This window comes from Rutilus rutilus (assembly GCF_951802725.1).
Source record: "Rutilus rutilus genome assembly, chromosome: 19".
NCBI classification, from domain to species: Eukaryota; Metazoa; Chordata; class Actinopteri; order Cypriniformes; family Leuciscidae; genus Rutilus; species Rutilus rutilus.
This window is the reverse complement of record NC_140232.1, coordinates 10,856,143-10,876,203: the sequence shown is the minus strand read 5'-3', so window position 1 is coordinate 10,876,203 and position 20,061 is coordinate 10,856,143. Positions and strand designations below refer to the sequence as shown.

The 20,061-nt window shown below is 37.9% G+C and overlaps 1 protein-coding gene across 2 annotated transcripts in view; it reads right to left on the bottom strand.

Moving 5' to 3' along the window:
* Positions 1 to 20,061, bottom strand: part of LOC311277935 (carnitine O-acetyltransferase) — a 23,895-nt gene extending 3,834 nt beyond the window's left edge. Inside the window, exons 1-13 of one of the 2 annotated variants that reach the window (XM_084388425.1) lie at positions 19,645 to 20,061; positions 15,516 to 15,794; positions 15,026 to 15,144; positions 13,547 to 13,600; positions 13,295 to 13,460; positions 10,225 to 10,399; positions 9,652 to 9,830; positions 9,445 to 9,545; positions 8,402 to 8,521; positions 8,177 to 8,299; positions 6,782 to 6,917; positions 6,628 to 6,690; positions 6,329 to 6,466 (exon numbers count right to left, since the gene is read on the bottom strand). In XM_084388425.1, coding sequence (XP_084244551.1) covers positions 6,329 to 6,466; positions 6,628 to 6,690; positions 6,782 to 6,917; positions 8,177 to 8,299; positions 8,402 to 8,521; positions 9,445 to 9,545; positions 9,652 to 9,830; positions 10,225 to 10,399; positions 13,295 to 13,460; positions 13,547 to 13,600; positions 15,026 to 15,144; positions 15,516 to 15,794; positions 19,645 to 19,671 — 1,680 coding nt within the window. In that variant the 5' untranslated portion in view covers positions 19,672 to 20,061. The remainder of the gene's footprint in view (positions 1 to 6,328; positions 6,467 to 6,627; positions 6,691 to 6,781; positions 6,918 to 8,176; positions 8,300 to 8,401; positions 8,522 to 9,444; positions 9,546 to 9,651; positions 9,831 to 10,224; positions 10,400 to 13,294; positions 13,461 to 13,546; positions 13,601 to 15,025; positions 15,145 to 15,515; positions 15,795 to 19,644) is intronic. The other variant, XM_084388426.1, reaches the window with a different exon arrangement.

The window sequence follows — 20,061 nt, the reverse complement described above, 5'->3', positions numbered from 1 at the left end:
CACTGGATCGCTGGCCAATCAGAGCACACCGTGCATTTCAGAATGATGAGCTTTGTAAAAATCTACGCGTTTCAGAAAGGCGGGGCATAGAGGAGCAACAATACTGTACAGTATGTGTAAAATAATGATTTTTTTTAACCTAAAACCACGTAAACACATTGCATTAAACAAAACACACAAAAATAACTGACCCCTTTAACTTGAGCACCGCGTTTTTAGAATGCCATGTCATGTCGTGTCGCTGCAAAAGACGCAAGCGCAATGGTTAAAGACGTCCGTCTAGCGTGTATTTACATTGAAAAACAATGGAAAAGTAGCACAGTGGAATGGAAAAATGTTCTTTTGTTTTGAAACAACATTGGTTTCCATTGACTTTTATTGTACTGACAAATAAAAACACTGAAACAATTTTCCAAATGTTCTGCAGATGAAAGAAAGTCATACAGGTGAGTAAATGACAGAATTTCTATTTTAGGTGAACTGTCCCTTGAGATCGATGAGATCGATTAAGTAAATATCAGATATAGTTCCCATAACACCACAAATGCAGTGTTATGAAGAGCAAGTACTAATTAGGGCTGTCACATCTAACTTTTCGTCTGTGGGTATAGACTAGAGCAGTGGTTTTCAAACTGTGGGTCGCGACCCACTTGTGGGTCGCACAGTGAGAAAAGGTGGGTCGCACAAAGGCACTTAGCTGCAGCTAAATTTACGTTACGATGAGTGAAACAAAACCAGTCCGATTAATGACCAAACGACTCTTAAGTGAGTTTTAGCGCCCGCCAAAGTGAATTTTTGTCCCGCCAAAATCTTATTTGATCGGTGAGTAATTAGATGAACTGCTGCGCTTGTCACAGCGCATGTTTAACTGAAAGAACGTCGAGCAGAGAGAGAGAGACTCGGTCGCGCGCGCGCTCTCTCTCTCTCTCTTCGGAGCCAGGCGAAAGTGTAAACATAACAAGACTTCACCGTCTTCAAACTAAGCGCTGTCTTGCTCTCTCTCTCTCCCTCGCACATATTAATCAAAATAAATCAACATGGTGGTAAAAGGTCGGAAGACCAAAGTTTCATGTGGAGCATTCGGAGATTTTTTTTTTCCTGAATTACTGCTGGGTGTGAATTGTGCTAAATAAGTTGCCTTATCTTCTCTGAAAAGCGTCCCAGACATTCAGCTGACATAAAACAACACTTTAATTAAACGAAAAAAAAAATCCAGTGATGAAATGTTTTCTGTGTTGACAGAAATCTTGGATGTCCATGTCCTAACTGCTGGGATAATCACACAACGCGCACATGCACACGTCCAATTCGCGAACTAATGACTCCTTTGAACCGATTCATTTTAATGAATGGTTAAAACAACTGATCTTTCCAACAGTGAACTCAGGAGACGTATGAATCGGTGTATAATCAGTAACACTTTACAATAAGGTTCTATTTATTACATTACATAAAAAGTACAGTTTGCTTACTCAAGCTTAAGCTTTAAAATAAATAAAACCCCTTGTTTTTTTTGAAAAGCATATGAAATTTTTCCACACAGTGCTATCAAGAATCGATAAGAGAATCGTTAAAGAATCGGATCGACAATCAGAATTGTCAGTGGCATTATTTTTATTGATAAAATCTGATCATTTCCCATCCCTATGTGAAGACGGTAAAATTATAATCAAACATTAAAGAACATTCATGTTTTTTTGTTGTTGTTGTTTTTTTAAGAATTAAAAGTTTAAAATATTTTGCTAACATGAGGTCTTGTCACTGTCAGTCTTTTTACATCAGTGCAAAACTAGGGTATACAGATTAAGATCATCAGCATGCATTGATTAATCCCATGGCATGTAGCAAAAAAAAAAAAAAAAATGTGCGACCAAATCATGCTGGTGCGACTAACTGAGAAAGTTGGTAGCACCAGTGCAAGTGGGTCTTGAGATTGATTATACTTGTCTAGGTGGGTCCTCGAATGAAAAAGTTTGGGAACCCCTGGACTAGAGTATCTTGTTTCGAATCAGTGGCGTCACTTCATTCACAACACCTCTCCCATGGCTTCATGGTATAATAAAGTGTCCACTGGATGCACACTTAAGAATCTCGGCAGAAGTATTAAGTCATCCGGATATTTCTTCCTACTACATAGCAGGGAAAAACTGCATATTTGTATTCAGCCACTGCGTTATTGTCTTCCTTTTTCCATTTCATGACGGGTGTCAAGTTAGCGTTAAGGTGAAATACCTCCACAACCAACTAGGAGTGTCAACCAAATTACTGCCATCTAGCTCCTGAATTATTTACAATAATTACATTTTTGTAGTATTGCATTATATCAGTATTTCATTTTCGAAATATCAGTTATCATCATTACCGGTATATTGCGACACCCCTAGTTCAGATACAGTTGTAAACACAGTTCCAAAACAATCCTTTCTTTGACTAGAGCTGAAAGATATTTCTTCATAGCACAGAAGTGTCCTCAGGGAAGCATTACTGCAACCCTGTTAGATTTATGTATCTGTTAAGTGTAAACTATATCAAAGGGCACCAACATGGCAGAATGATTTGTGAGGTATTACATGACAGTGAAACACTAAGAGTCTCAGAGGGGCTTTAAATGGGACATAAGTTCTTTCAGCTCTTTGAAACAAAAAAGTTTGACCATGTAGATATTTTACAAAGCCATAACCACCATGACCACCCTTATTATCAATGCCTATTGAGTATTTAGCAAGAAAATAGGATAGGTAGACCAGAAGAAGGTACTATGTATTTCTTTGTCTCTAAATTTGGGAATTGGAAGTTGAGTCAAGTCAAGTCACTTCTATTTATATAGCGCTTTTTACAATACTGATTGTTTCAAAGCTGCTTTACAGTGATAACAGGAAAATAATGCAACAAAGTTTGTTTCGGCTGTACAGCAGATCTAGAAGATAATAACTGAGTTTACTGAGCAGTGTACTTAGCATTGTGCTGATCCTGGCTGAGGGTTAATACTTAATAATAACCTTTCTGAAGTATCCCAATGTTACGAGCGGCTAAAGATTATTTGTGGCAATCTCACTTCATGTTAATCAGACATTTTGTCCTAATCAGCCACGACAGCGATATGCGACGAGTGACGGTGTCACGTTTTGGTTTTGGTCTTGTTTCATGTCTGTCATATGATCCCCTGTTCTTGTCATGTGATCCTGCCAAGTGTTCCCCATGTGAATGTGTCATGTTGTCATTGGTTAATTGTCTTGTTTGTTCACAGGTGTCCCTTGTCTAGTCATTAGTCTTGTGGGTATTTAAGCCCTCATGTTTACCATGTGTCTTGGTCAAATATTGTTTCACTGTAACCACTATTGTTAAGCTTCACATTCATGTGTCTGCTTTTGAGTTTCATGCCACGACTTTGTTTTATGAAGTTTTGGAAATAAAGCTGCACTTGGGTTCTCACTTCAAACTTGCCATCAGTGGACTTTTATTACAGACGGGATTATATTTTAGAAACAGTTTCTATATTCTGTGATGTCACGGCTGAAACAACATACAAAGTTTGACAATGATAACCTCAGGTTCTGATTATGTGCTTTATAAGAATTTATTGTTAGTTTTAATATCATTTGTAAGACCTTTTTAGCCATTCTGAAAGCGACAATGGATAATATTTATAAATATGCTTATGTGCTTATCAATTTCGTTCTGAGTGCAGTGTGCTTGCAGAGAGAGCCCGCCCACATGCTCTTCTGATTGGCTGTAATTTTGATTGATTTTTTTTTTTTTCATGTCTCTTAGTCATGACGTGTCTAGTGTGCACAGACATATTGCTTGTCGCTGGAATCTTATGGACAGATAACTGATTATTAGCTCTTTATTGCCATAGCTGGGGAATCCGGGGCCCCGTGCAGGTTGTTGCTGTGGGCCCCCTTAAAATCCCGAGGCCCCTACAATAGTCAATACCTTTCGTCCCACTATCGACGCGTCTGGCTAGGACATTCAGAATTGTTTTGTGAACCTGACACAATGTAAAGCAGGCCAGCTATGCAAACCCACAAGACATAAGAAATCATTGCTACCCATTTCACATGCAAGGAGGTTAACTAATAATAACAGAGGTCATTTGCATATAGAAGTCTTAAAGGTACAGCAACAAAAATAAATAAAAAACAAGCCTGGTGAAACATAAGGTGAGAGGATGGAATTTTGGAATAGGGAAAGGATGGAATGGGGGGAGGGGGAAAGAAACCCTGACTATTGTTGTAAGTAGTGGACTTTGTGGGTGAATGTGCCAAAACTCTCCAGGCAGTGACAGTATCAACATACAAAACACCTCAAAGTATCTCTTTACAGTTTTCTTCAGATTTAACACAGAAACTATTTACTAAGGAAGGGGGAGGTAATCGCATCACTCAAAAAAAAAAAATAATAATCACAAAAAAATAATCAAAAGTATTTGGTTCAATAGGAGTTATATATCCATTTAGACCAGAAATCGACAAACAAATCCTTCTGAAAATTCACATAAAATGTAATTCTCTCCATATTGAAAATACCTTTTAAAACACCAATCCAATCCTGTATTTGTGGGGGATTAGGTTTATACTAGCATCTGGTTATTGCCTTTTTGCTTGATGCAAGAATTATTCTAAACATGTATTTGTTCCTCCTTTCCCAGAGACCATCGGCACAATGCCTAAATAAAGTGTCTCAAAACTGCAATCAATTGAGGTGCCTAGAATCTTTTCTAGTATACTGTGTATATCTTTCCAAAAACATCTGATGTTAGGGCAATCCCAAAATATGTGAAAGTGGTTGGCATCCTGAGAACCACACTGTCTCCAGCAATTTGCGCTACCTAATTATTATTTTTTTTTCTGTTTTGGAGTAATAAAACGGATAATATTTCTCCAGTATAAGGAGCGGGAAGTTGCCCATTGTTGTTTGCATATTTTTTTCCCAATCCTCAGTTGTTATTACCAAACTGCTTTCCTTCTCCCATCTCTCCTTAACATATAGAGATGAATCTCCTTGTAAATCTGTCAATGCTTTATATAATTTAGTAATAGTCTTCCCCATTGGTTGAGCATTATACGCTGTTTAACTAAAGCAATCTTATTTGGATCTTCGTCAGGCACTTTTTTAAATTTTCTGATAGAAATGTTGTCGCAATTGAAGATATCTGAAGAAGTCCTTAGATTCTAAATTGAATCTTTCTTTCAAGGACTGAAAATCTAATAATTGTCCTTTATCCATTATTGAACAATAGGCTGTAATATAGACCACAGTTTGAAACGAGTGTCTAATGTATTTGCTTTAAAGTCTGAGTCATATGTACTCCATTTCAATATTTTCACACAATCCTTTATTTTATACTCCTTAATAATCTCGTGCCAAATTTTCTGAGTTAACCTAATCCATTGATTTTCTCTTTTGTTTTTGATTAGATTTTCATCTACAATTGTCGCTTGTATAGGAATCTCCCCAAACCAACCAATCTCAATATCTTTCCATCTTGCTTGGTATTCTGGGTTGCACCAACAGACTATTGGTCTCAGTTGTGCAGCACAGAAATATTTTTTTAGACATGGAAGGGCCCTGCCCTGCCCTGGCAATGCGTCTGGTTAGGACATGGGTGATACCCGTTTCAGAGACACATTCAGGGTTGTTTTGTGAACCTGACACAATGTAAAGCAGGCCAGCTATGCAAACCCACAAGACATAAGAAATCATTGCTCTTATTTCACATGCAAAGAGGTTAACTAATAATAACAGAGGTAATTTACATATCTAAGTCTAAGGGGCCTATTTTAACGATCTAAGTGCATGGTCTAAAGCGCAGGGCACAATTGCACTTAGGGCATGTCCAAATCCACTTTTGGAAAAATGGCCTAAAAGGGTTGTCCTTATTCTCTTAATGAGTAATGGGTGTGTTTTGGGTGTAACGTGAAATAAACCAACCAGAGTCTCATCTCCCATTCCCTTTAAAAGCCAGTTGCATTCGCGCCTTGGCGGATTCGCTATTTACATGGCAGAATTTGTGTGTGTGTACGCGTTGTGGACCCGCCTATAGGAGCACATTAATAACATGATCTTTAAATAACAAAAATATATATATTTGCGGGGGTCCCTGACTATCATTGTAAGTGGACTTTGTGGATTTATGGTTCTTTTATGATGTTTTTTGTCATTTTTGAACTTGACATTTGATTTTCATTTTATTTAAAGATTTAAGATATTATTAAAAAAGTCGAAGAAAGTCCAATATGAGATGGCATAAGAGTGAATAAATTCAAGTCTAATTCTCATAAATAGCAAAACTCTGAGTACAGACTGTTATTAAGCAGCCACAAACCTGACTTGTGAAGAGATTAAAATGTGAAGACACAGCGAATGATGTGTCCATGAAGATCTCAGGTAAAGACGTCAGATCCTCAATGGCCACCATCTTTAAACCCAGGATGTGCCTCTCTATAGCCTGCCCATGGATGGCCTGATTACAAAAGAAACAAAAACTGAGATCAGGAGGAGGCAAAAAGATAGGCAAAATTGTAACAGCATCAATAAAAAAAAAAAAAAATTGATAATATTTGTTGAGAATTCTTGATAACATGACAAACATGTTTAAATGTTTAAAGATCATATGATGCTCACCATGTGTGTGTGCTCTCTGTGGACTTTGATTGCCTTTTCGAGCAGTGCTGCTTTCTCACCATTCTGCAAATGTGAAAACGAAACAATAATAACATGGAAAATTAACTTAATCGAGAGTGACAAACGAAAATGATACTAAAACGTAAACTCGTACGTTTTTTGACGGATCATCCATGGCTTGTGTGAACTGGAGCGATTCTGTGGTGGTGGATCGAATGGCTTCCGTTCTGCCCAGTTTAAACATGCGCAAGGAGGCGCTCTCGTAAGTCGGACAGCACATCTGATACATCCTAACACAGGAACGAGATCAATCATCAGTGGACTGCCGTGGTTATGGGTGCCAACATTTTTTTTCCAAGAACACCTAGCATTAATTGTCAGTTAGCACTTTTTCCATGGTTTCACAGGCAAGGCTCAAGCCTAGTCCCAAACTAAAATACATGTTTGAGCTGTTTTAACTGAAAGCAACCTGCATTGACATATCTTAAAATATGTCAGTGCCATTGTTTTGTCTCAAGATGCACACCAGTAATGTTTTTTCTAGGGCATGTTTATAAAAGCTACTTAAATGCCCTAATTGAACTAAAGCCTAATCCTGGCTTAATCTAAGCCCTGTGTGAGAAACCAGGCCTTTGAGTGCTGAAGACCACAAAGACACAAAAAGTCTTTGCCACACTTTAATTTATCCACATGCAATTAATTATTGTGTGAAAGCATGCAAATGTTGGGAGGAAACCAGTTTCCAATCACATGGAAACTGCATGTCGTATCCCCTTTGGTCATTTTCTTCAACTCTCCACTTCCAGAATGCATTGCATGTTTTAAAGGTAAAGTATGTAATTTATATGCCACTAGTGGCACTAAACAGAATTGCAAAAATGTTGTTTCCACACCCCCTTTGGCTTTCGAGATACCTATACAGTTAGTCCCACCCTACATTCACGCCACTGTTTGAGCCAGAAGCTGCGTTCATCTTCGTCAAGTGGACGAGGGATGTTTATTTGGACAGACCCTCGACCCCTCGATTTTCACAGAGGGAGCGAGTCTTCTCATATGTTCACTTCAGGTAGCTCCGTAGACCACAAAGCAACATGATCATAACATCACAACAGCAACTCGCAGTGCTTCACACTTAATTTACCCAAAAGTGATCAAGGGCTTACGGCGTTCCATTTAAACCCATTGCAAGTGTTCCGCCAGTAGTGGGCACTCGTGCAACGTAAGCAATGACGTACATCCGAGTGAACGAGACGGAGGGAAGTTAGCAAGGAAAAGGCATTAAAAAGGACTTAAACTTAAACACAACCCTACAAATGACTGACTTATAGAAGAAAGGATTTGAACATAAAAAAAATTACATACTTGACCTTTAAAGATGCTGACAAGAAGAAATGTGGCATAAATCGCATGCATGCAACCTAGGAAATGAAGTGAGAGAAGCCATTGGGATGTAAAAACAAAATACTATCTGAAGGACTACAGGTTTTCAGGGATTTTTAGAGACCTTTGGTCAGAGACGAAATATTCAGCACTAGGGTGTCAAACTTACCTGTAGTATGCCAACTGCAGAGCCATTTGGATGAATGCGTCAGGACTCAATTTATGAGACCTCGGGAATTTTCTTCCATAATGTGAGAAGTTTAGCACTCGAACGTCCAGTTCATGCACCATTCTATACACAGAATATAAGAGGATGAAGGAAGTACATGATTTAATATTCATTTATTACAGGTACTGATTCAAAGCCCATTATATCAGTTTGAAATGTCCTCACATGTTCATGTTCTGTTTGGCTTTCTCAATGTCCTTCTTGATTTCTGGCGTGATGTTGAATCGAAGCTTTAGTGGCATAGGTAGTGGAATCATGGGAGTTCGTACCATCTCATTTCTCCTCCTGTTACATACATGTTGCATAACATATAATTTATAAACCTTTTGAACACCAATACTTTTTCACAAAAAAAGTGAAAGGGATGTGTTTGTGTTTAGGGATGCACAATACTATATTGGCCAATATTAGAGAATTTTTTATTTATTGGTACTGGCCGATATTTGATATTTGATTGTGCTTGCTCATTTCCTTGTTTATAGATTACCACTGCCATCATATAATGCTTAGTTAAAGTTCATCTTTAACAACATTTAACAACACTGTTAAATGCAATCTTTAGCAAATCTTAAATGAACATCTGTTTTAATACTGTTATAATGTTGTGATGCAGAGCAGAGTAAAATGTTAATATTAGTCATTTATCTGTGATCTGTGAAAATAATTACCAGCTTATCAGTATCAGTGCATATATGTTGGTTAATATATTTACATAACATTTAAATAGTTGTGGTCAATAATGTTACAAAAGATTTTTATTTTAAATAAACACTGTTCTTTAAAATTTTCTAAGTATTCAAAAAAAATTGTATCACAGTTTCCACAAAAATATGAAGCAGCACAACTGTTTTCAACATTGATCGTAAAAAAGAAATGTTTCTTGAGCAGCAAATCAGCATAATAGAAGAATGATTTCTGAAGGATCACGTAACACTGAAGACTGGAGTAATGATGCAGAAAATTCAGCTTTGCCATCACAGGAATGAATTACATTTTAAAATATATTCAAATAGAAAACACTTATTTTAAATATTTTGCAATATTACTATTATTTTTGATCAAATAAAGGCAGCCTTGGTGAGCAGAAGAGACTTCTTTCTTTTAAAAAAATCGTACCAACCCCACACTTTTGAACAGTAGTGTATATTTCTTGTCGAAAAATTCCTTTTAAAAATCTAATGGAGAATTATATGATGTCATATCCTTACATATAATCAACAACATGGTCCACCAGGAAAACAATGGGAGGTCCCTCAACTGCAGCATGTTCATAGGTGAGTCCACACGATCCGTCCTCCCCAATTATGAACTGTGGGAAACAGAAGAGAGTGCAGGTAAAGAAGATTATCTCAATACATCTGGATTCATATCTACTCTTTGAGTTTTGTGGACAGATATAAATGCATGATAGTAACCTGCAGCGTTTTGTCAAACCAGCGGTTTCCACTGTTCCAGCGACTGCCTCCGCCATGGAGCATTTGAGCAGCCACCTTGTTATGGTACATCTCATCTGACACACGTGGCTTTGGAGCATCAAGACACACTGTGAAGATGCTCTTCTGGATTGCCCGCACTGAATCCTTATTTGTCTTGTCTGGAACAGTGTAAATATACAGCAAAAATAAACACCATGTCCACCAACCAACAAAATGCCCACTACTGAATAATTAATGTGAGCTCTAAAGTGGAAAAAAATGCAGCAGGGTTCACTGGCTATTCAGAATGGCACAATCCTATTTGGAATTTGAGTTGTGTAAATTATGCAAATTTGAGAAAAAAAAATACATTAAAATTTAAAGTACCTACATTTATTTATATATCTATTAATAAATAGGAAACTTGTTTATTAACAGTGATATCTTACCAAGATCTTTTTAACTAAATAAGTTTTTGTATAAAAAAATCAGCAAGAAATATGAGTCTTTTGCCTAGTCAGTTCCCATTGACATACAAAGGCTCTATCAAATGTTACTTTCCATTCAACTCACCCTTGATCAGGTTGTTGTAGGCCTTGCCCCAGGTGTTACGGTGGTTGGAAGTCAGGATGCCAACTGGCTCTTTATTGGTCTGAAGGGAAGTGTTCCAGATCTTTTCCAGCTGAACATAGATCTGATCTACAGTCAGTGGTGAACCATCACTGTTGTACACATCCAGAACAAAGAACTGAGGAACACAGAGAAACAAACAGTATGTAAAATAGAGAGAGAAATGGAAAGAAAACATATTTATCTTTATTCATTTTGTCTCACTGGATATTACCTACAAACAAAATCGACTTTAATGTTACTGGCAAATACCAAAGCTTCAAACCCAAAGCTCAAATATGTAGAAACCATTTGAAAAACGATTAATGTGTCAAAATTAAAAACTCATAAAAAGAATTACTGAACACTATAGGTCTATTAGAACAAATTTTCATGCTTGAATGTTCAAAAAACATCTTTTTCCCCCATATGTTTTACATGGTTACTGCAGTATCAATGTATCATTACTCACAAACTAATCATTTGGTATCAGTTCCTTTAAAAAAATATCAATATTAAAATTATATAAATACAAAACATGGGTTTCTGCAACAATCTCATATGTTTTCAGTATTTTTTCTAATGTTTACGTCAAAACACCCCAGGCATATCTTGCTGGCCCGTGTCACATGTCTATGATATAAGGGATAGTCTGTGTTTCTGTGATCTTTGTATGCATGGGTAGGTTTTGCACGTTTAGTTGAGTTTCCGGTGTTAGTTTCCTTGGTTATTGAAGATTGGATTCAGCACGCCAGTATGGAGACAAATCTGGTCATAGGTCTGATAGCTGTGACAGAAGAACTGAACTTTAGGGATCCAGCGGCAGATAAATAGCTGCGTATCCTCCTCCTCCTTGCAGGGTAACCAGTCCCTAGAGAGGCACACACAGGCATTTTTGGACCTTTACCACCTTGTTCACTATGATGACGACTGCCTGTGTGTGATTTTCTGATCCAGCTTGAACGCTGAGACAAGAGTGCGCTTGACTGGAGACGGACCTCTAGGGACCATTATGGAGTACGTGGAATGGGTATACCACGGTTCCCCCATCACCATCTGTGAGAGCAAGGAGGAAAAGAGTGTGCCAGTCGCAGCCACTATCCCTGGTGACAGAAGCGCCTGAGCCCACCGCAGACGTGGAGCCAGAGCCCATAACGATACCACTGCCAGTGAGGAAAGAAACTGAGCCAAGGATCGTCCAAGGATCAGGTGAGTGAGCCGGCTACAACGCCAGTACCTGACGGAATTTTGATGGAGTTCGAGGGGATGAAGTGAGGTAGTACCCCCTCTACTGTGGGAGAGTGAGTATATCCTGCCCATTTTGTCACCCTGCACTGAACCTGTTTCGCCACCTAATATCGAGTCTGTGTTACCACCCTGCCTCCCACTCCCACCTCCTCTGCTTGTTTCAAGTCAGCCAAGATAAAAATGTTTGCCTGTTCCGAGTCGGCCAAGAGGGTCATTCCTATATGTCTGTCCTGTATCTATCCAGAGAACTGTCAGTGAAACCCCTGCCTGCACTACCCACTCCTTCAGTCCTACCTGCACCGTCTCATCTCAGTCCTTCAGCTTCTCCCATGCTGGCTCCGTTTCCCCCGCCTGGATTTGCCTTGGGCTTTGTGTTCACCAGTCAAGTCCTGGAGTGTCGACTTGTGACTCACTCGACCTCGGTCTGTCCGGCCCTTCGGCTCCGTCGGGTTCCTCCTTCCCTCCAGCTCTGCCTTGATCCTCAGTCACTCTGCCTTTGCCTCAGTCCTCAGTCCTGGCTCCTCCTCAGTTGCTTGTCACTGTGGACCTCCCTGCCCTCCAAGACCTTTGGTGTCTCCCGGTTCCTCCAGTCCTCCGGCTCCACCCTGGCCAGCTCCATCTTGGTCCGTCAGCTCCCTGATTCCTGCTGCTAAGCCTCTACCATGACTCCGCTGTGGGCCTGCATCCTGGTCCTCCTGCTAGGGGTTCCCCCCTGTCTCCTCCCATCTTTGTCTCCGTCTTTGTCTCCGCCTTGGCCCCTGTCCCACGTACTCTGGGACTCTGCATCCCTCCACCTAAGCGGTCTCCCACCTGCCTCCGTTGGACTTTTTTGTATAGATAATGAGGAGTAAGGTTGCGCCTCTTTGATCGGGGGGGATACTGTAAGGGATAATCTGTGTTTGTGTTCTTTGTATGTATGGGTGGGTTCTGCATGGGTTTTGTTCAGTTTCCTGTGCTAGTTTCCTTGGTTATTCATTGTCTGATTATAATTTACACCTATTGTCCATTTGGTTGATTGGTTTGTTCGGTGTATTTAAACACTGTTTCCTTCAGTTCTTGGTCAGTTCTCATTGCATTATGTTGAGTTGTTCTGTTCTGGTTTCATGTACCCTGAGTTCGATGTTAAATAAACACGATACTGCTTGCGTTTAGATCCTGCATTCATCTTTATTTTGCAACCAGCTGTGAAAAATTAGGGCTTGTTTAAGAAGATTAAGAATGCTTTAAGAAAGTGCACGTTTTATGTTGGTAGTATTTTCGTTTATTTTATTCATTCATGTTGTAATATATTATTTTATTATTGTTTAATCACAATCACATTATTTTTTACACATATTCACTTCTACGAAAAGTGCAATGTGCTCTGAGTGGTAAGTGTGTTTTGATTGGTAAACTGCTTTGAAGGTGTTTTGGAACGCCCCTTACATTAACCATGTTTGATTCAGGGTGGAAAAAACAGTTGTCTCTTGGACATGGCGACAACACACTACTAACGCAACTCAACCAGGCCTTATCCCCTTTATTTTACATATGGCTTGGGCGGGAATTATTTAAATGAGGAATATTGCGGCATGTACGTTTCCAGAAGAAAACTCAAGACTACAATCAGAGAGTTCAGAAACAGTGCTTACTGATATAAAGAGTAAACTTTTTGCTTTGTAACTTTGCAGACCTTTTTCATGATCAAACAGCAACATTACAAATAAAAAAAAATGTAAATGTAAAAAAGCAAAACAGGTCCTCTTCAATGTTTTTTTGAAAGAAGCCTGAAAGTGTGGCAAAGCACCTGAAAGTTGTGGACCACTGTGATGTGCGTAGGAGGGTTCTTTCCAATTGCGTGGTTCACCACAGTGTCCCTCTTGGGTCCAGGGATCCGACATGAAGACAGCACCTGGTAATACTGGTCCATGCACAAAGCCTTGCCACCCAGATATTCCACAGTCAATGTTTGACTATGACACAGTAAAAAATGTTGATTAAAACAAACTAATACATTTGGACATTTTCCAATTGCTTCATAAATAATAAAATAACTCACCTATCAATCATATTTTTGAAATCCAAAACACCAGCAATGAGTTTAGCAGCAAATCTATAAAAGAGAATGCTGGAATTGCTAAATCTGAACAGCTGAAAACATATTATGACACTTTTGAAAAAAACAGGCACACAGGTCAAAAAGATTGATTTCTCAAAGAGACATTTTATATAACAAACTGTCAGCTAAATAAAAAACTTTTTTTTTTTTTAAAAGAGCAGACTATAGATATCATGTAGCAGAGTACAACACGGTTATGTAAACACCAAATGTAATGTTTCTTTTTCATGATGGTTTTATATAACCTGACACTACACACTAAACATAATTTTAAGGTATCTGCCTTTATATGAAATGTCACTATAAGCGTTGATTGCAAAGATATAAGGGGCAAATCTAAAAGTGGAACACGGCCGAATCTAAAGTGCACATCCCTTTGAAAAAAACAGTCCAATGCCAGGAGTAGCACATATGCCAAAAATAGCCAAGCAAAGCTAGAACTCTGTGTAAAGGTCGATGTGAAACTTAAAACCCCAAAACTAAAGTCCTCTCCAAAATCAACCTAATTCTCTCTGCTGTTCAAGAAAATATCCACATACACTGTAAAAAAAATTCTAACCTCTCCAAGTCAAAGTTTTCTAGTGACTGGTCACATCTAAATTTTTTAATTGGCCCAAGTGCAATTCTTGTTGCAATAGTCTGTTAACATTGGCTCAATGAGAAATAATACGTCAGACTAATTGAAAAATTTAGATGTGACCAGTCACTTTTTTACAGTGTATATGCTCTGGGCTGATGAGGCTTTGAACCTGGAACTATCATGAACTATTATCATTGTGCTCTTGAGCAATAATCCCATTCTGATCAAGTCGGACGGTCCTGGTGAAGGTTGCTACTGTATTAGTCAATTTGGATTAAAATTTCAACTAATTAATTATAAATATACAAGACAGTTCAAAAGTTTGGGGTCGGTACAATTTAGAATGTCTTTGAAGACGAAAATGTAGTCTCTCACGCTGACCAAGGCTACTTTTATTTGACAGAAATACATAAAAAAATGTAAAATAACTGTTTTCTATTTGAATATATTTTAAAATGTAATTTATTCCTGTGATGACAAAGCTGCATTTTCAGCAGCCATTACTCCAGTCAGAGTACTCATGATCCTTCAGTAATCATTCTAATATGCTAATTTGGTGCTCAAGAATTTTTTTATTATCAGTGTTGAAAACTGTTGTGCTGCTTAATATTTTTGTGGAAACGGTGATGTAAAATTCTTTACGATCACTTTTGATCAATCAATCCTGGCTGAATAAAATGTATTATTTTTTAAATCTTACAGACCCTAAACTTTTGAATAGTAGTGTATTTAAAACGTGTTATAAATCGTTATATATTTCAAATACACTTTAGTTTTCAATAATTAAATTTGCTCAGTTGTGTCTCATTGCCCACATAAAAGTAACCGTCGCCACCCACCTCATTTGTCCCTGGCGGTCTTGGAAGTGCATTTTGGGTAAAACGACCCCTGGGCTTGTGTACATCGCCACAGGCATTCGAGAGTCCAGGTAGGCTGACTGCATCCACCAGTCAGAGAGCTGGATCATACAAAGGGAATAATTGAAACATTTGGAGTATTTGAAGGTTTATTACACACGCAAAATAAAAGTACTGTGTACTTAAAAAAACTTTGTCAGTGGTTATTGTACTCTTTTTGGCAGTGGATCCTGTTTTTACCAAGTTATCATTCCAAAACCATTTTTGCTGTTTACAGATAATACAGATTTTTAGTAGTGTGATTTCTCAACACACTTGGATATATACACACTAAGTATATTTTGTGTGCGGTATTAAAATAAAATTCAAAAGTATTTAGTAAAGTGCTAAAAGTAAATTATTATAGCTAGTAAATGATTTAAAAAAAAAAAGTGATTATACAGTTAGAATGATTTACGGCACACCAGCGCACCCAGTTTTCGGTTTTGCGTGCCCGGCGCTCGAGGCTCTTCTGCAGTCTCTCTCCTACGCCACCGGGCTGGAGGAACTCCTTCATGAGCTGCTGCGTGTGCGCCATCTCCTCTTCGGAGATCAACGGCTCGAGCGATGCCATATACCGCGCGCATGTCTGCTTCAGTGGCGGAACGGGCAGCTTCGGCAGACTCTCCTGATGGACCAGTGTCCGGTCAGAAATTTGAACAACCGGCACTGGAGTCGGGAGTCGGCAGGGCTTCACCAGGGCCGTCCTTGCCTAAAAATACAGATGATTATGAACATTGAATTGTTTTAATAAGACATGCAACATAATACCTGGACTCTGTAAAAGTGAGACTAAAAAATTTATACACTTTTTCTATTTTTACAAAAAATGAATAAATGTAGAACTTAATTTTTATCTTAATTTTTAACATTAGAACATAATATTTTCTAAATAGTCAGGCACCTGCCCTTCAGTTATGACACCAACATTTTAGAAACCAGTGAAATTTCACATTGCTCTATTCCAATTTGATACCACAGCTAAAACTACTAGCTTATCTATAAATGTAATAGCCTATATTTTTAAAGACAATTAAACAAACAGTCAGAAATAAAAATAAGAACAAACAATCAAATTAAAAGCAAAAGCACAAATAAATACAATACTACACATACAAGTGAAATAAACAGTACTCTTCAGGCAGGTCTAATAGTTTTCAGGTAGCGAAATTTAATAAAGTAGGCTAATCAAATAAATAACAATGCATAGTGTTTATATCAGTGATCTCAAACTCAATTCCTGGAGGGCCACAGCTCTGCACAGTTTTGCTCCAACCCTAATCAAACACACCTGATCCAGCTAATCAAGGTCTTCAGGATTACTAGAAACTTCCTTGCAGGTGTGAGTTGGAGCTGGTTGGAGCTAAACTGTGCAGAGCTGTGGCCCTCCAGGAATTGAGTTTGAGATCACTGGTTTATATCCTTTTTAAAGTTAAAGAGCAGTGAGTGTTTGTTTTTTTTCTTCGTCCTTTGTTTGGTTAACATAAAAAATGCAGATAGTAGCAGATTTGTTAGGATGCTGTCACTTTAAGACTGAATGCACACACGATCATGCGTTTTGTGTTTGTGGTCACTTAAAGGGGTGGTTGATTATGATTTCACTTTTCTAACTTTAGTTAGTGTGTAATATTGCTGTTTGAGCATAAACAACATCTGCAAAGTTACAATGCTCAAAGTTCAAAGCAAAGGGAAATATTTGCTTTTAAAGAAATTGTTTTTTAAGGACTACAACAAACGGCTGACAGGGAACTACACGACATTCCTCCCGGGTTAGTGACATCACCAACCCTAAAATGTACATAAACCCCTCCCCCGGAAACTCATTTATAGATTATCATGACAGAATATGCTAATCAATGACTGGAAGCTAGATAAATTCATCAACTAACCATTCAGAAATGTCCAGTTTCATTCTACATTTTGTCACTTCTTATTGAGTCTCTCCATCATTGTCTGACTCCGGTTTGAACATAAAAGGCTAAAAGTTTTAGAAATTTTCAGTGCATGTCTGTCACTGTGTGAGGTAAAAGGACATAAGCTGTTGTAGCTCCGCCCTCAGTGTCAGGAGCAGCAGCTCATTTGCATTTAAAGGGACAGACACAAAAACTGCGTTTTTTGCTCACGCTCAAAAAGTGACAATTTTAACATGCTATATAAAAATATCTGTGGGGTATTTTGAGCTAAAACTTCGCATACACACACTGGGGACATCAAAGACTTATTTTACATCTTGTGAAAAGGGCATTATACCACCCCTTTAAGACATAACCGAATACATTTACTAGGATACTAGGTCGATTTTGGACATAATTTTGAGTGAATTTGTCCACTGAAGGGCAGGAAGGCATGAAAGAGAGCTCAACTTTATGCGCTGTCTGAGAGACGCGGCTTTCAGGTAATGCGCTTCGGATGTTAAACTTCCCACAGCGCACGAGTAACAAATTCCTTTTTGCGTGTTTCAGCGCTTGAATAAACATTGGAAAGGCTGAAACTTTCGTGATGATGAAGCACTGAACTGTCAACTGTACAGAGCGTCATTCATGTTTGTTCATGTTCATGTTGTCTCAACATTGCATTGTTAAAAAAAAAAAAAAAATGTACTGGCCAACTGGCGACTGACACTGTTTCATAAACTAGCCAACAACGCCGATTTTTACTTTAACGACGCTTGGCGAGTGTTCATTTTAGGCCTTGGAGGTCCCTCTTGGCCAGAACTCGACTTGCGTGTGGTCGTTAGCGGAAGCCAGTGATTATAGTTTATAAAGTTACAAATATGTATATTTTTCTTACAACAAACGCATGGCTTCGCTTCAGAAGGCCTTTATTAACCCCCTGGAGTTGTATGGATTACTTTTATGATGCATGGATGCACTTTTTTGGGCTTCGATTTTTTTTACCAGGATATTGTTTAATATAACTCCGATTGTGTTTGGCTTAAAGACAAAAGTCATATACACCTAGGATGGCTTGAGGGTGAGTGAATTATGGGATAATTAAAAATTTTGGGAGAACTAACCCTTTAACAACAAGCGAGTATGGCATTGGTGTAAGGCGTGTAAACATTGTGCAGGATCGAAAATGAAAATACCCCCAAATTAATTTAATTAATTAAATGAACCGCTAAATTCAAGATATGAACTGTTCCCGTATATTGTTTTGTCTTTTATATTTTTATAGTATGATATATTTAATTAATATTACACTGCTGTTTTCTCGAATATCAGCACGATTGCAAATTCATTTTAATACAGTTCAATAAAAAATAAGTTCATATTAATTTAAATAGATTTTAAACACAGTATTCTCCATTTTTACTGTTTTTTGTTATTTTTCACAAACAAAACAGAACAGCTGCGCCTGCAACATACATAATGGCGTTTTGTTCATGAATTGAAAATGAATCAGCCGGTTTGAACGAATCAATGAATGAATGACTCTTTGACTCACTTATTAAGACCTTCTGCCACCTGGCGGTTTCAGTTTCATATAAGCAGGCCTATCATATATCGAAAAGTATCATTTCATTTTTCTATATTCAAAATGTTACATTTAAACACTAATTTCATAACGTCATGCAACTGTAATTGCAGTATGCATATAAATAATAGTAGTGTAATAATAAATAGCCTAATAGTATTTTCTGTCAGTAATGCACCACATTGATTTTGCTCATTTACTATTAACAATGGACATATTTATTTATTTAAATAAATATAATTTAAAGATGTTCAATAACAGTCTGTATAGTGTAATTGTTATAGTAGGCTAATTATACCTAAGAGAGGGGTGCCCTTTATTTTTCGCTTGAGCACCTGCCCAAATGTCAGTGTACGGCCCTTAAAATAGTAATAAACTAGTTATTCTTTTAATATTCTACAAGCTAGGCGTCATATGTGCTCAAACGAGTCACTGTGCAATTCATTCATAAGTAACGTTATCTTATACATTCACTGTGTATTTATAAAAATCCCCCTAAAAGGTAAATAATAATTATAATTATAATAATTTATTCATTGGCAGATTATGTCTCCTAAAAAAAAATCGCTTTATTCCAATGTTATGAAGGGAGACTAATTCTGTTATGGTATTGAAAACGTGTTCTTACACGACGACCTTTCTGCACACTGTTTACAAACACGTAACAGTTAGCCAAACTAACCTTGTTTGAACAGACTATTTCATTATATTGATCGTCGATGTCCCGTTGTCAAAGTGCATGCAGTGGCATCCGTTATTCTTGACAACAACTCTTGACATTAATTTTGTTGCTGATTTGTCCTCTAATTATGTGGGTCATCACAACATGTCATAATTCATTCGTCATGTTTTTAAATAGGCTACTAACAACAAAATGACGCACAACAAATGCATACAATATGTTTCAGACCAAGACAAGACAATAAACGATGGATAAAAACAAACGCGCAGCGCATCAAAACTACATGGGGCGTGACGGCTATTAGTGCATAACACTTTTGGCAGGCGCACAATTAACTGTTAACTGTTAAAGTCAATGCGTTTGATGGCTAATGTATTGTACACTATGATTAACCAGCACTTACCGCAGTTCTGGTCAGAACGCACAGCATGATTTCACGCAAATGATCTTGAGAATTCAACTGACAGCTGAAGAACAGGATCTCCCCGACATTATGCGCTACAAGGGCGACCAAAACTTTCTTGACAAGTCGCAACACGGGTCGCACACCCTCGCCCTCGCTCGGATAAGATTGACAACTGCAGCTACCAGTTTATTTTTGCCCCTGAATGACTTGCACTGAGCTGGTGAGGCACCAAATAAAGAAGAAAAATAAATTATAGCTATGCGGTATTTATATTAAAAACATTGTAACGATAACGTCTATATTTAAGTCCTTTATTTTATCAGTTAAAATGTAGGGTGATATTTAAAACCATAGCCTATGGGTAAAACAAATAAACATTGCCATCTGTCGGCCTAGTTGTACGTTCACAACGTC